Genomic DNA, 11,745 nt, shown 5'->3' with positions numbered 1-11,745 from the left:
ATCGATTTGTGTAGGAAATACCAACAGTACCAAACCTCACTTACATCACCTCAATGTACGCCCCTATTATCGCTCGTACCGCTCTGCGAACCACCATCCGCCGAGGTGCCACCTTCGAGGCGGCCTCCAGCCGGGGCTTCTCGTCTTCCCAGATCGTTCGATCTGGTGACCACGGCCACCATCCTGAGGGTCCGTACCACAATCTTCCATTTAAGGTCCATAACCGCAAGATCCCTTTCGTCATCCCATTCTCCATTTTCTTCCGTACGTATTGCCGATGCGCTTTAAGATGGCTTCTAGGCGTAAGCCCGCTAACTGTCTGGTAGTTGTCTCGTTCTTGACCCCCTTCGGCATGGCAGCCTTGGCTATGTAAGTTAACATGTAGTTGTTCTTGTGGGATGGCCTCTGACGAAATAATTCATAAATATAGTAGCCGAATGTAATTACCAACGCATATTCAAATATTGCTTGGGATATATAATGATCGCCTAGAACAATGCTGTACTACCACACCAGATGCATTTTACAGCCCTACATGCATTTAATTCGTCTAACTCAGTGTGCGAATCCATTTGGTTGTGTACACGGATGCTTATGAAAGGGAATGTTTAGTTTATACGATGTGAATAGTGTATTTGGTCAAATATATAGCATTTTTGTCTGTGTTTTCAAGCATCCATCTTTATGTAACGCCTAACAACCTCGCGGACCAATCAGCGTCTCGTGGGTTTCTGTGCGCAAACGGCTTGAGCGTTTATGCGGACGCAAATGAGAGTGCATTGTGATATATGGGCTAATATCAACGTAGCAAATATGGCATATATGTATTAGTTCAGTCCTGGTTAAAGCCTCAAGGGTTCGGGTCTTAAGGAACGGGAGAAGTTCATCTTTGGGATTAGCTTAAGTTTTCCGTGTCATAAACGCGCGTACACCGCTCATTATTTACAGACCAATAACTAAGCCCTTTGCTACAACAACTACGAAGTGCATTCTACCACACACAGGATTCAGAGTTGAAAATCCATTGTCAGCGTGCTAGCCATCCATACAATGGGTCCAAGGTATAATCAAACCTGGTAAAACCAAAAATCCTCAATGATAGTACGAGCGGCAATTGAACTGTGAGGGTCGGAATGCGGGGAATAGTGTGTCAAACCATGTTTGTCACAGATCTGCGGTGTTCCTCTTGTCTTTGGTAAACGATGGCAATGCATATCCACTTGACAGGATGTTCGACTTGGTCAGTTGACTCAAGCTGCAACCAGCCAGATCTAACTTAGCGGCCACTAGAGTTGAACTTGTTATGTTTCTTTCTAGACGAGAACTTTGAACTTCAACTGGATGGTAAAGTATACCCTGAACCCAGATTATATATTGGACAATTATTTGCCAGTCTTTGGCCACTACCTGACTACTGCCCGACCTAGACAAAGCTTAGAAAACGCTCTATGTATACCCACGCATCTTCGCCGTACAAAATTTGGACCAACTCATTGACATTGCGTACTAGGCACCGTCTTCTGTGCTGTAACCGACTTTCCCTTGCCGCCATGTACATAAATGACTTGTAGACGACGGCTAGGTGGCTATTGAGAGCGATAGCCCTAGAGTAGAAACTGGAGCTACGGACGTTATCAGTTGCGACAGCACTTGAATTTTGATATTCCACGCGTCCAATATGGTTCCACACATGAACGGTTTGGGGCTTTCGGCGCAGACAGAACCGGCGTCACAAGTGCGAGCGAGCACAATCGCCAAAGCAACCTACGGGGCCATTGGCCAAGTCCTAGTACCGACCGTTATGTTATTTCGGATTCGACAAGCCTGAGACAGACCATATGACTAATTGTGCCGTCGAAGACAGTTTCCGTAAGTGTTGTCTGTATTTTCCCACTTCCAGTGTGCGTATGGTGGTGCCTACAAGTTAACTCAGCATTGTTTTAAAGGAGAAACACTGGATGTTCTGATGCAGTTCTCTAGCTAGGCGTCTTGAAGGCAACATTAACGATGGGCGCGTTAGGCTTTGTGCACGCTGCCGCGATCTCAGTCCTCACCGATATGACGTCTTTGCGAGGATGAAATTACGGAACTTCGAGATTAAAGGTGGGCGTTATTTCAAGTACCATGAACCCCTTTGTGGGGTTGACGATTGGTTAGAATTTGATGAAATTGGGAACGTACTTTCTTAGCGTAATGCCAAAAGATGTCATAAATGACACACGTAATAATACAACACTATACTCTCGACTCCTAACCCAAAGTAAATAGAAATCACCGCGCTCTATTCCTAAATATTCTACCTTCCCTCCCAGCGGCGGTACCACTCGCGCCATTCGCATTATTCCCCATCGCACCACTGCTAACCCCTGAGCTGCCAATAGACTTATTTCCTGACATGAACGACAACGCAGACCGATGATGATGCGCCCCCTGCGTAGCTGGCGTCGGCACAGTCTGCGGCACTGCAGCACCGCTCTGCGCGCTAGGACGTACCCCATTCGTTAGATCCGACCCAGGCGACTTGACCGAGCCGGTGCCTGCCTGCGCCTGCCGCCGGAGCCGTTCATGCCGCATTTGTACCGTGCGGAATTTATCCAGGAGGTCATTCCACCGGGCCTCGTCAATCCGGCCCTTAAATCTGTTGAATACTTGTTTCGCGGTGTTTGAGCCCGTGCTGGACGTTGTGGAGGCCGTCGCTGTGGACGAGAGCATCGCTGTTGGCGGCACGATGTGCAGATATCCAATTGCCGACACCGAGTTGAGCCTATTTCGCAATGTAGCGAATGCGGAAGATTGAGGAAGGAGCATGAGAAGGCCGTATAAACATCTATATAGGAACGGGTACTTTTCTGGTTCAAGGAGTTGGAGACGGAGATCTGTTCTCATTAGTATTACAAACATACTGCGCACTGTCAACATCAAGACCTACAGGTGAAGACGGGGGATTCAAGGAGCTGGATAAGTTTGTCAACTTGGATCAGCAACGTGATGGTAATCTCCAAATCCGCGAATATCTGCAAGAGATGGAACGCTTGCTCATACGCCTGCGCCAGCAAACACAGCGAAAATGTTGCGACAGCGTTATGACACCACGACCGGAAGAGCGAGACAAAGAAGTTCGTGCCGTCCTATTACCATTAGCAAGTTTTTGAAATCCCATCCCACAACTCATACTTTCGTATCAAGGTTCCGTAACCGTCGTCGTAAACCCTGCAATTCCGGCGCAGTAATCAAATTATTGTTCAAATTCTGAATCATGATACTGGCAAACTCGACATCATCCTCCTTCTCCAAAATTTCCGCCAACGTCCGATATATCCTCTCCGGATTCAAACTCACGCATAGCTGGCGAATAATCAAATTTCCTCGCATCTCCAACAGCTTCCGATCGGTACTGAATAAAGACAGCAAATTCAACATAAAGGAGGCAAAGTAATCGTCTTCAGAATTGTATGAGATTTGTGCAAGGAGCTGGAGATCCTTTGTCACGACCAAATCGCTAGAGTCTGACAGTGTTTTAAGGAGAGCAGGGAACGTGCCATCGTTAATGGCCAGGATCTTGCGGGAGGCATTTTTGTGAAGCATAATGAGCCAGTCGAGAGCCGCGACCCTTGTTTCTTCGCGCTCGTTGAGGAAATGCAGTGTCAGCGCATTTACGGTTGCAGGGTAGTCTAGCAGTAGCTCCATATTCGACGCCGAGGTTCGCGAACCCTCCTCTTGTGCGGACTCGGCAGTCAAATTCGGGGATGTCACTGTGGATGGCGTGGTTGTGGACGCGAGTTTGCTCATGATACTCTCATCATCTCTAACCCGCATGCGATCAGTTGACCGCGACCGCCGGCTAATAGGAGCAGGTGGAGACATACTCCGGCTGGCAGTCGGCGAAATACTTCTTACAGCAGCGAATCCCGGTCTCTGCGGCGGGAGGGACGGTGTCGGAGGTAGTGATTCGACCGTCTCGTCATCCGGACCGCGTCTGCCCTCCTCAGGAAGTGAGTCGGGAAGCGACATGATGAGCCGTATTAGATCGTTGTTTACCTTTTCGGCTGCTTGACGCAATTGACCATTATCATGGGCCATAGTCGGCAACAAAAGCGACAAAAACCTCGGCACAAAAGGTAACAGATCATCAGGTGAGATCTCGAAGAAGCTCTCTATCCACTTCAACACTGTCAACTGGATCTCCTGTTCGGTCGAGTCCAAATGAGACAGTAAAATGTCAATCACCTTGGCGAAGTCGACCTTCACGTCTTGACCCGGTAAATATACCCCCTCTGAGATGGCGGCGGCCATATTGACATTCGACATCGCTGTATCGTCGTCATCAATATCTTCGATATCCGGTCGTGCATTATCCCTATCGGTACCTTCATGAGTAACTGGCACTCCCTCTTCAGTTACAAACTCTTCTGCAAGCGATTCCGTCTCGGCCACGTCCGCTGATACCGACGGGTTATTCTCACCTTCGGCTTTCGTCGCCGTAACGTCAGTTCTCGTCCGCACCGCGTTCTGGGCTTTAATCTCGCTCACAGCTCGTTTCAATTCCGATATCCGCTTAATCTCATTCAAAAACCCGTCCAACGCGCCCTGCGTCGCAACCCGCACATCCACATTCGTATCACTCAAAAAATTTAACAACCCGCCGATGACCTCTGGCAGATAACTCACTAACTCCAAATCCGGGATCGAGTCCAGCAGTGTGATCCAGGAGACGAGGAACATACGCGTGAACGGGTTAATCACGTAGATCCGATCTGTTAACAAGGGGATAAATCTCGCCAATGAGAACGCAGGCTCATTTGACGGGTCCTGCACTGGTTCGTGCGCAAGTACTGGCTTCGTAGGATCGTTCTCCTCGGCTGCTGGGTCTGGTAGATGTTCAGGTGTTGCGTGAATAACCGAAACATACGTCGCCGCCTTCTCAGCGACAATGTCCTTTATCAGCCGATCGAGCAAGTCCGCGCCGTTCTTGACGGTCAACTCCGAATCCGCGGCCAATCTACACAGCGCATCAAAGATCTCGTTGAAATACAACAATATTTCCCCTTTTGCGACTTTGGCAATATTGTACATGCTCTCGCACGCGTAATACCGCACGCGGGCGTCTTGATCGCCAAAACACGCCAGAACAGGTGGAATGATATCCTCGAGGTACTCCGCGACATGCGGGCCCAGCGCAATCGCGGATGCGGCGAGGCCTATGAGACCGCCGTTACGCGCATTGGGCTGGTGCACGGCATACGCGAAATCGTGGCAGAGCTGGTCGACGATTGTCCGGATTTTGGCATCGTCGCCATCTTCGACGCATTGGCGGATGGTTTTCTCGAGCTCAAGGGCCGCGGCTTTGCGTTTTTCGTACAGTCGGTCATTGAGACCGCGTTGGATCTCTTTGTCTAGACGGCGTCAGTGGAGAAGGAAATGTATACCAAGCAACGGGATAATATACTCATTCTTGAAATCAAATTGCGAATAATAACAAAAGAAAACAAAGCGCAAAGAATGATGACGCAAGCGAGTAGTTATGCCATCGTCCCACGGACGTCCCGATGCCAGCAATAAGCAATTCGGACATAACCGCTGCAACAGGGATGTTAGGGTTTGAGGTTTTATGCCTTATGGTATGACGACGAATTCAGTCAAATGTCGAGTATTCCATTTGTACATAACTTACGGCAAAAATAAATTTAAAAATAGTGCTCAACTATTCCCATAAAATATACATATATAAACGTAAACATTATCGTAGTGTACAGCTTAACGTATACAGCAAACAATTGCAATCTATGATTTAACGAAAACCCACAATTAACTTGAATACCAGGTGAACTAAATTATACTTAAACGAATCACACGTGAGGTGCCTAAATCAACAAATGACTCCAGATATGACCTACCACGATAACCTCATCGTATACGCCTAATAGTGCTCCGAAACTTAAATAAATGACATAATGGAAGTTAAGGCAACAGCGACCCCCCGACCTCCATCACACTGTACCCGTTCGACGACGCGCTAGTCGTACCAGAAGCACCGGCAGTTGGAGAGTTCTCGGAGGCCGGTAATTGGTCGAAACTCAGCCGTCTTCGAGCAGGCGTGATGATTGGGGTCCTATTATGCCACGGCACCTGTGCGGGCGATGGCGTGAAGATATTATTTACGTAGTCCGAGAAGTTGAATCCCTGGGACGGAGTCAGGGGTGCTGCGGACGTAGAGCCATTGAGCAGAGGCGTGCCGAACGGGATGCCACCACTATTTCGCTGGTTAGACGGCGGCGTCGCTAGAAGAGCGGCAGAGTTGAGTACCGAAGACTGGTTGTGATGGAGCGGCGTGGTGACAAATGACGAGCGCTGGGCAGGCGACGGCGACGTAGCGAGAAACATCAGTAAATCAGCGCCTTCCTCGCCAGTCCGCGGGAAACTCTGGGCTGTGGTGCCATTCGAGCCGCCCTTGCCGTCATTGTCGGCGATAGAGAATGTCCGCCGAGGAGGCGTACGCGGCGGGCTGGACTGGTGCGGTAACGAGCTGCCGCCCATGCTGGTTGTCGATGCCGACGAGACGGCGGACATCGTAGACGCCTGTGAGGCCACACTGCTTCTTTTCCGGCGGTGCTGCTTCACTTTGCCGTTTTGACTGTGTGTGCGACCATGTCTTAACTTTGAGGGACTGCCGTTAGGGAGCTGCTGCAATGGCGGAGGAGGAGGTGGTGGTAAGCTAGGCTGCAGAAGGTGGTGGTTGGAGTCGAAAGAAGGTGGATACCGGGTCATATTACTGGACGCAATGCCAGGATAGACAGGCGACGACTGACTTAGCCGCAAGGCCGCGGATTCATAGTGCACACTGCTATCAGGAAATCTGTTTATCATGTCGTGGTCTTCGTCTTCGTCGTCTTGTGCCCCAGATTTCCATGGCGTGAAGTTCGTCACGGCAGTCTTGTGGTCATGAGAGAGCGTTCGGGCGCGTTTCCGAGCTGCCGCGCTTCTGTTAGCAGTTCCTTGCTTTCGATTTGGCAACGTCGACGACGACGATGGTGGTCCCAGTTTCGGCAAGCTCGCACCCAGCAGTGGCGGCGGCAGACTCGCGCTCACACTTGACTGCTTAATCGGCGACGACAACGAATAAGCCGTACCCGCGATAATCTTTCCGGACACCGACGAGGACCTCCGCCTGGCAGCTTCTTCAGCGACGCGTGGCTCTATGGCGTCAAGGTCAAGATTTTCCCAGCCGCGCTTGGTCTTGTAGCTCGCGAGCGCCAAACGATTCTTGAGTTGGCGAGTAATCTGGAGGATGTTAGCGCTAGATCAGTGTGAGAGATATGAAGGAGGCACTTACCCGGGAAATTTTCGCTCGTTGGAGGACTACTTTCTCGATGGCCTCCACACGCTTCGCGTCCATCCAGGACGTTGTGGCGGCACTCATAATGTGAGAGAGTTGCGAGTGAAAACCAGATCGGAGTCGAAGGCGGGGCCGAGGTGACAAGACGTAGTTAGTGAAATGAACTGTGATGAGGATGTGCCGGAGGTGAAGCAGAGAACGGCAAAAATGCAAATTGCAGAAGGCAACGGCAGGAGCGCGAACGCAGGGGGGGGGAGCTTATTTTGGAGTCTACAGTTCAGGCTAGCGGCCCCTGTCTTGTCATCAAAAATTTATATATTATTGATATATATATATATTATTCTCAAGTAGTATGTATTCGATTATATACTAGATATTCTGCAATTCATAATGACAGAGGGATAGTCCGCATTATTCAACGTACATACAGTGAGTACGGCACGCAACGCTCGTCCGACCGCAGTGCTACAAGTGCGCGAGGTCGACCATTACCCCTAGGGATAGAACAAAATCCCTAGGGGGTGAAATTCGATGAGAAAGGATCATCTATATTGAGGAATGACAGATCATTTGGATGTGGCTGCACTATTCACTTAACGGAGAGAATATTGGTCTGCGGCGAGATGCGCTCCAGAATAAGAGGACACGCGCGCGCGGCCTGACCAATGCGGACTTCGTTCATCTTTATCATATTGTGATGTCATACTCCGCTCCATATTGATTTGTAACATATATTGCCTTTAATATTTTAATTTGTATACGAAATCTACATATGGCACCAATACATGCTTTGCTTTGACAACAGGGGAGGCGTCCACGGCGAAAATTCTAGGCACAAGCGCCACCCATTCTTCAACATCTCTCCTTTACCGTACACCCCCCTGCATAATATCACCCGACCTTGTCAAATCAGGATTTCACCACGTCAATAAATAATGCTCCACACAGTAAAATGAACACTTGTCACTCGATCTTGCAATGGCGCTTTCGGTACAAATATGAGTGGGTTAGGTTACCCGGCCGATTTACGCGTTCGCGACGCGTCCTCGTGCGTTATAGGCCATGATGGCAGTATTCCTACGAGTTACATCACGATATTATTATCTGCGGCCAGAATGAGCAGCCTGACAACGGAACCATACCAGATGATACGCAGGCATCTACTGACGTCTGTTCTATACCGTACGTGCTACTGTGGTTGCACTCTTTTAGCCAAATTGCGCGGACGCATGACGTCTGCGACCAGTTGCAAATCTTTTAAAATTAGACTTCAACAAAGTTCGAAATTGACATTAACGTATTAAACATATAGATCTCTTTAAATACTCAACTGAAATGGGAAATTTTGGTTCAGATCGAAATAACCAAACGTTAGCAACAAATACGCTTTAATAAGTCACCGCCTTTACATCAATCAATTCACCTCGTCATAGTTATATACCGCATGTCTTTTATCTCGTGCGAATAATACCTGCAGCGACAAGTAACTGGATTTTCTTCCGCACTTCAGGGTTCTTCATGTGGTCGTTCAGCGCGGCTGGGTTCTCTCTGGCCTGGCCAAGAATCGATTGCATCACACTACTCATGTTAGTATTTTATTCTTTTCATTTCGCAGCTAAAGGAACTTACGGATCCTGCAAGATAGCTACGACCTCCGGATCTTTGCTGATTCGCTCCATTGTCTGTTCCTCTGTCTCACCCTCCTGAGCCTGGAACCGAGCTGAAAGCGCCTTTGCGCGCAGCGACTCGATCTCGGAGTAATTCTCATGCTTGGTATCTTTCTCTGACGCGTCGTTGAGGGTCTCGATGCACTTTGTATATTCCCGCATAGTGAAATACGCATTTGCTTTCCGGATGTACGCACGAATAAAGTTCGGGTCCTTCTCGATTGCCATGTCGCAGTCCTTCACGGCCTCCGGGAATGACAACAGCTTGACATAGGCAGCCGCACGATTGCTATATCCACGCGCGTCGCCAGGGGCGCGCTTGATCATCTCGGTGTATGCCTTGACCGCACCAGGCCAGTCTGCGGCCTTGAACAGCGCGTTGCCTTCCTCACGCGCTTTCTCCGCCTTCTCGGGGTCGATGTATGCCTCGACATCCTTCTGCTTCTTCTCCTTCTCTACTGCTCGGAGTTTCATGAGCACGTCTGGCGTTCGGTGCTCCGTGAGAGACCGGTTGTAATACTCGATGGACCGATCGAAATCACCGAGTTTGTGGTATGCAGTGCCGATCCGACCAAACGACTTCGCTATTATTTTGTAATCCGTCCGGAGCGCGCGGCCTTCCTCGATGGCCTTTTCACACGTCTTAATGCATCCTTCCAGATCACCCTTTTCGAACTCTGCTGCGGCAAGATTGTTGAGGTATGTCACGTCCTGCCAGAGATCCCACGCCTTTTCGTAGTGCTTTCTAGCTGCGTCAAAGTTGCGGGCCTTGTATTCCTTGTTGCCTTTCGCCTTCTCTTCTTCAGCCTCGCCCTTCTTCTTCGTATTTTCGTCCTCTTCTTTGGGCTCTTCCTCGACTGGCTCCTTGGCTTTGGATGATGACGATGATGATGAGGACGCCGCTGGCTTTGGTGCATCAGGCATGGGTGAATCTTTTGGCTCCTCAGCATTGGTTCCGCCATTCGGCATGGTAATATCGATCCCCAGCAATACGGCCATGACCTGCATAATCCTCGGATCTGACATCATCTCCTGACTCGCCGCCGCCGGGTTCTGCTGGATCCGCTTCAACTTCTCGACAAACCCTGGATCAGCAAGGTAGGCGCTCGTCTTCGGGCTCGCCGCCAACTTTGCCCATATATTCCTGTCATTAAACATGCCCCCCAAACCCACATCGGGAGTGGTCCCGTCTTGCGCCGCTTCACTTGCAATCGCCTCGTCAACAGACTTCAATCCGCTCTTGGCCTGCGCATTATTGGGATCAAGCTTCAAAGCCTCTTCGTACGCGTCTCGAGCACTGACTAAATCACCTTGTCCATGCAACGCGGCTGCCTTGCGCGTGTACCCCTTAACCCACGTCGGCGAGATCTTGATGCATTCCTCTGCGTCCTTCAACGCGTTCTCGAAATCTTTCTTGGAAGCATACGATCCTGATCGGTTGGAGTAGAGAATATGGTTCGGTGCCGGTGAGGCTTCGATCGCCTTCGTGAAGGCCGTGATAGCGTCGTCGTATTGCTTCTTCGCGAAGAAGTCGTTGCCTTGTGCTTTGTACTGTGACAACTTGTCAGTAATACGGGAAGATGTACAGTCGACAGACATACCTGATCCGCTTCAGATGCCATTGTGTATTATTGATCTTGTACGGTCAGAAAATTATTCGCCGCAAGTTCCCTCTTGTAAAATAGAAGTGTGCGTGTCTAGTAAACTTAAGTGCTTGCTGACCCGCTTAAGTCTATGCTGGTCTCGAGACCGTCGAAAAGGTTTGAAAGTTCCAGAAACATGCGGGCAATGCCTGCGTATTCGTCGTACCGTTTCCGCGGTTGTGGATCACGTGAGATTTAAAATCCACGGTTTGGTGGCCGTCTAAATCAAGTGTGCATTTCTGACGGGCAAATTGGATACCCCTAACCTTCTCGTGCTATAGGTGCAATGTTCTTAGGCAGTCCGCAGTGGGATGCGAGATCGATCCATATGTTGCAAGCGGACTCACGCTATGTATACTATAATCCATAAGAAATTGATCTGGTAACGATCTGGGATATTAATTGGATTGTCGCGGTGACCATAATAAGACTGCGAGAATTCTGTTCACAATGTCGGATCTTGTGTCTGATATTCAGTATGTACCTCCGAATCAAAGCTCTCTACGGAGCTGTATATATGTATTTACTGCTGAACCTAACTGAAGCAACCAGGAATGAGGCAATCTACATCCCATACGGCTATCAAACCCCAAGTTTCCCATCCCTCCGATGGCCGAATGGGCCCCAGATGCAAACAATGTACTACTTATACTACCACTACGACATTTGGCGGTTCACACTCTTTTGGACACTAATCCTATATGGAGTTGTGCATGCTGTGGCGGGAATATGGGCCGCATTGATGAACCGACGGTTGAAAAGCGGCTTGATAATAGCTGTGTATTTATTAGTTGGCTTGATTGAGGCATTGATAAGTGCGAGTATCATTGGCGCTATGTAAGTTTTCTTGATTTGTTTGTTTTGTCGTCGTCGTGGTGACATGGCGGTTGGCTGATGCGATGCAGATTGGGATTGGTTTACAGTGCAGGATCGTTTACGATGTCGACATGGATTCCGTTTATATGGGCTGTTGTACAGATCTTGACGATGATCATGATATCGTATTCGATGTCATCTGTCGTGATGTGACAAGCAGAGGTTGTAGCAATAGACGGTGTTATTTCGGCGTTGGATTGAGGGTGATATCTAGGAGGCATTGCTG

At 49.3% G+C, this 11,745-nt stretch overlaps 5 protein-coding genes across 5 annotated transcripts; 2 read left to right on the top strand and 3 right to left on the bottom strand.

Annotated features, from left to right (window-relative positions):
- Positions 1-13: 13 nt before the first annotated feature.
- Positions 14-925, top strand: V1508DRAFT_414432 (uncharacterized protein). The gene is made up of 3 exons (XM_066939922.1): positions 14-264; positions 327-369; positions 431-925. The coding sequence occupies exons 1-3, from the start codon at positions 54-56 to the stop codon at positions 441-443; spliced, it is 267 nt and encodes an 88-aa protein (XP_066796754.1). The 5' UTR covers positions 14-53; the 3' UTR covers positions 444-925.
- Positions 926-2,149: 1,224 nt separating this feature from the next.
- On the bottom strand, positions 2,150-5,532 carry V1508DRAFT_414427 (vacuolar protein 14 C-terminal Fig4p binding-domain-containing protein). The gene is made up of 4 exons (XM_066939921.1): positions 5,447-5,532; positions 3,175-5,393; positions 2,930-3,128; positions 2,150-2,876 (listed from the first exon to the last, which is right to left on the bottom strand). The coding sequence occupies exons 1-4, from the start codon at positions 5,448-5,450 to the stop codon at positions 2,272-2,274; spliced, it is 3,027 nt and encodes a 1,008-aa protein (XP_066796753.1). The 5' UTR covers positions 5,451-5,532; the 3' UTR covers positions 2,150-2,271.
- Positions 5,533-5,642: 110 nt separating this feature from the next.
- V1508DRAFT_438482 (uncharacterized protein) lies at positions 5,643-7,511 on the bottom strand. The gene is made up of 2 exons (XM_066942177.1): positions 7,331-7,511; positions 5,643-7,278 (listed from the first exon to the last, which is right to left on the bottom strand). The coding sequence occupies exons 1-2, from the start codon at positions 7,415-7,417 to the stop codon at positions 5,959-5,961; spliced, it is 1,407 nt and encodes a 468-aa protein (XP_066796752.1). The 5' UTR covers positions 7,418-7,511; the 3' UTR covers positions 5,643-5,958.
- Positions 7,512-8,784: 1,273 nt separating this feature from the next.
- Positions 8,785-10,622, bottom strand: V1508DRAFT_396503 (uncharacterized protein; the record flags this gene model as incomplete). The annotated part of the gene is made up of 3 exons (XM_066938106.1): positions 8,785-8,911; positions 8,963-10,551; positions 10,602-10,622. The coding sequence occupies 3 exons, from the start codon at positions 10,620-10,622 to the stop codon at positions 8,785-8,787; spliced, it is 1,737 nt and encodes a 578-aa protein (XP_066796751.1).
- Positions 10,623-11,093: 471 nt separating this feature from the next.
- Positions 11,094-11,672, top strand: V1508DRAFT_403431 (uncharacterized protein; the record flags this gene model as incomplete). Its single annotated transcript, XM_066938553.1, has 3 exons — positions 11,094-11,119; positions 11,196-11,480; positions 11,549-11,672. 3 exons carry the CDS (start codon positions 11,094-11,096, stop codon positions 11,670-11,672), a joined length of 435 nt encoding a protein of 144 aa, XP_066796750.1.
- Between the last annotated feature and the right edge of the window lie 73 nt (positions 11,673-11,745).

Source organism: Lipomyces doorenjongii, assembly GCF_038497915.1.
Source record: "Lipomyces doorenjongii strain NRRL Y-27504 unplaced genomic scaffold V1508scaffold_15, whole genome shotgun sequence".
NCBI lineage: Eukaryota > Fungi > Ascomycota > Lipomycetes > Lipomycetales > Lipomycetaceae > Lipomyces > Lipomyces doorenjongii.
The sequence above is the reverse complement of the archived record's forward strand: the minus strand, read 5'-3'. Positions and strand labels throughout refer to the sequence as shown.

Excerpts from the sequence above, each read along its gene's own strand:
- V1508DRAFT_414427 (XM_066939921.1), bottom strand. Across the intron at positions 3,129-3,174 it reads TACGGAACCTTGATACGAAA|GACGGCACGAACTTCTTTGT; the intron begins GTATGAGTTGTG and ends TAATGGTAATAG. Across the intron at positions 2,877-2,929 it reads TGAATCCCCCGTCTTCACCT|ATCTCCGTCTCCAACTCCTT; the intron begins GTAGGTCTTGAT and ends TAATGAGAACAG.
- V1508DRAFT_414432 (XM_066939922.1), top strand. The coding sequence starts at position 54 with ATGTACGCCCCTATTATCGCTCGTACCGCTCTGCGAACCACCATCCGC. Across the intron at positions 265-326 it reads CCCATTCTCCATTTTCTTCC|TTGTCTCGTTCTTGACCCCC; the intron begins GTACGTATTGCC and ends ACTGTCTGGTAG.
- V1508DRAFT_438482 (XM_066942177.1), bottom strand. The coding sequence starts at position 7,417 with ATGAGTGCCGCCACAACGTCCTGGATGGACGCGAAGCGTGTGGAGGCC. Across the intron at positions 7,279-7,330 it reads AACGAGCGAAAATTTCCCGG|ATTACTCGCCAACTCAAGAA; the intron begins GTAAGTGCCTCC and ends AACATCCTCCAG.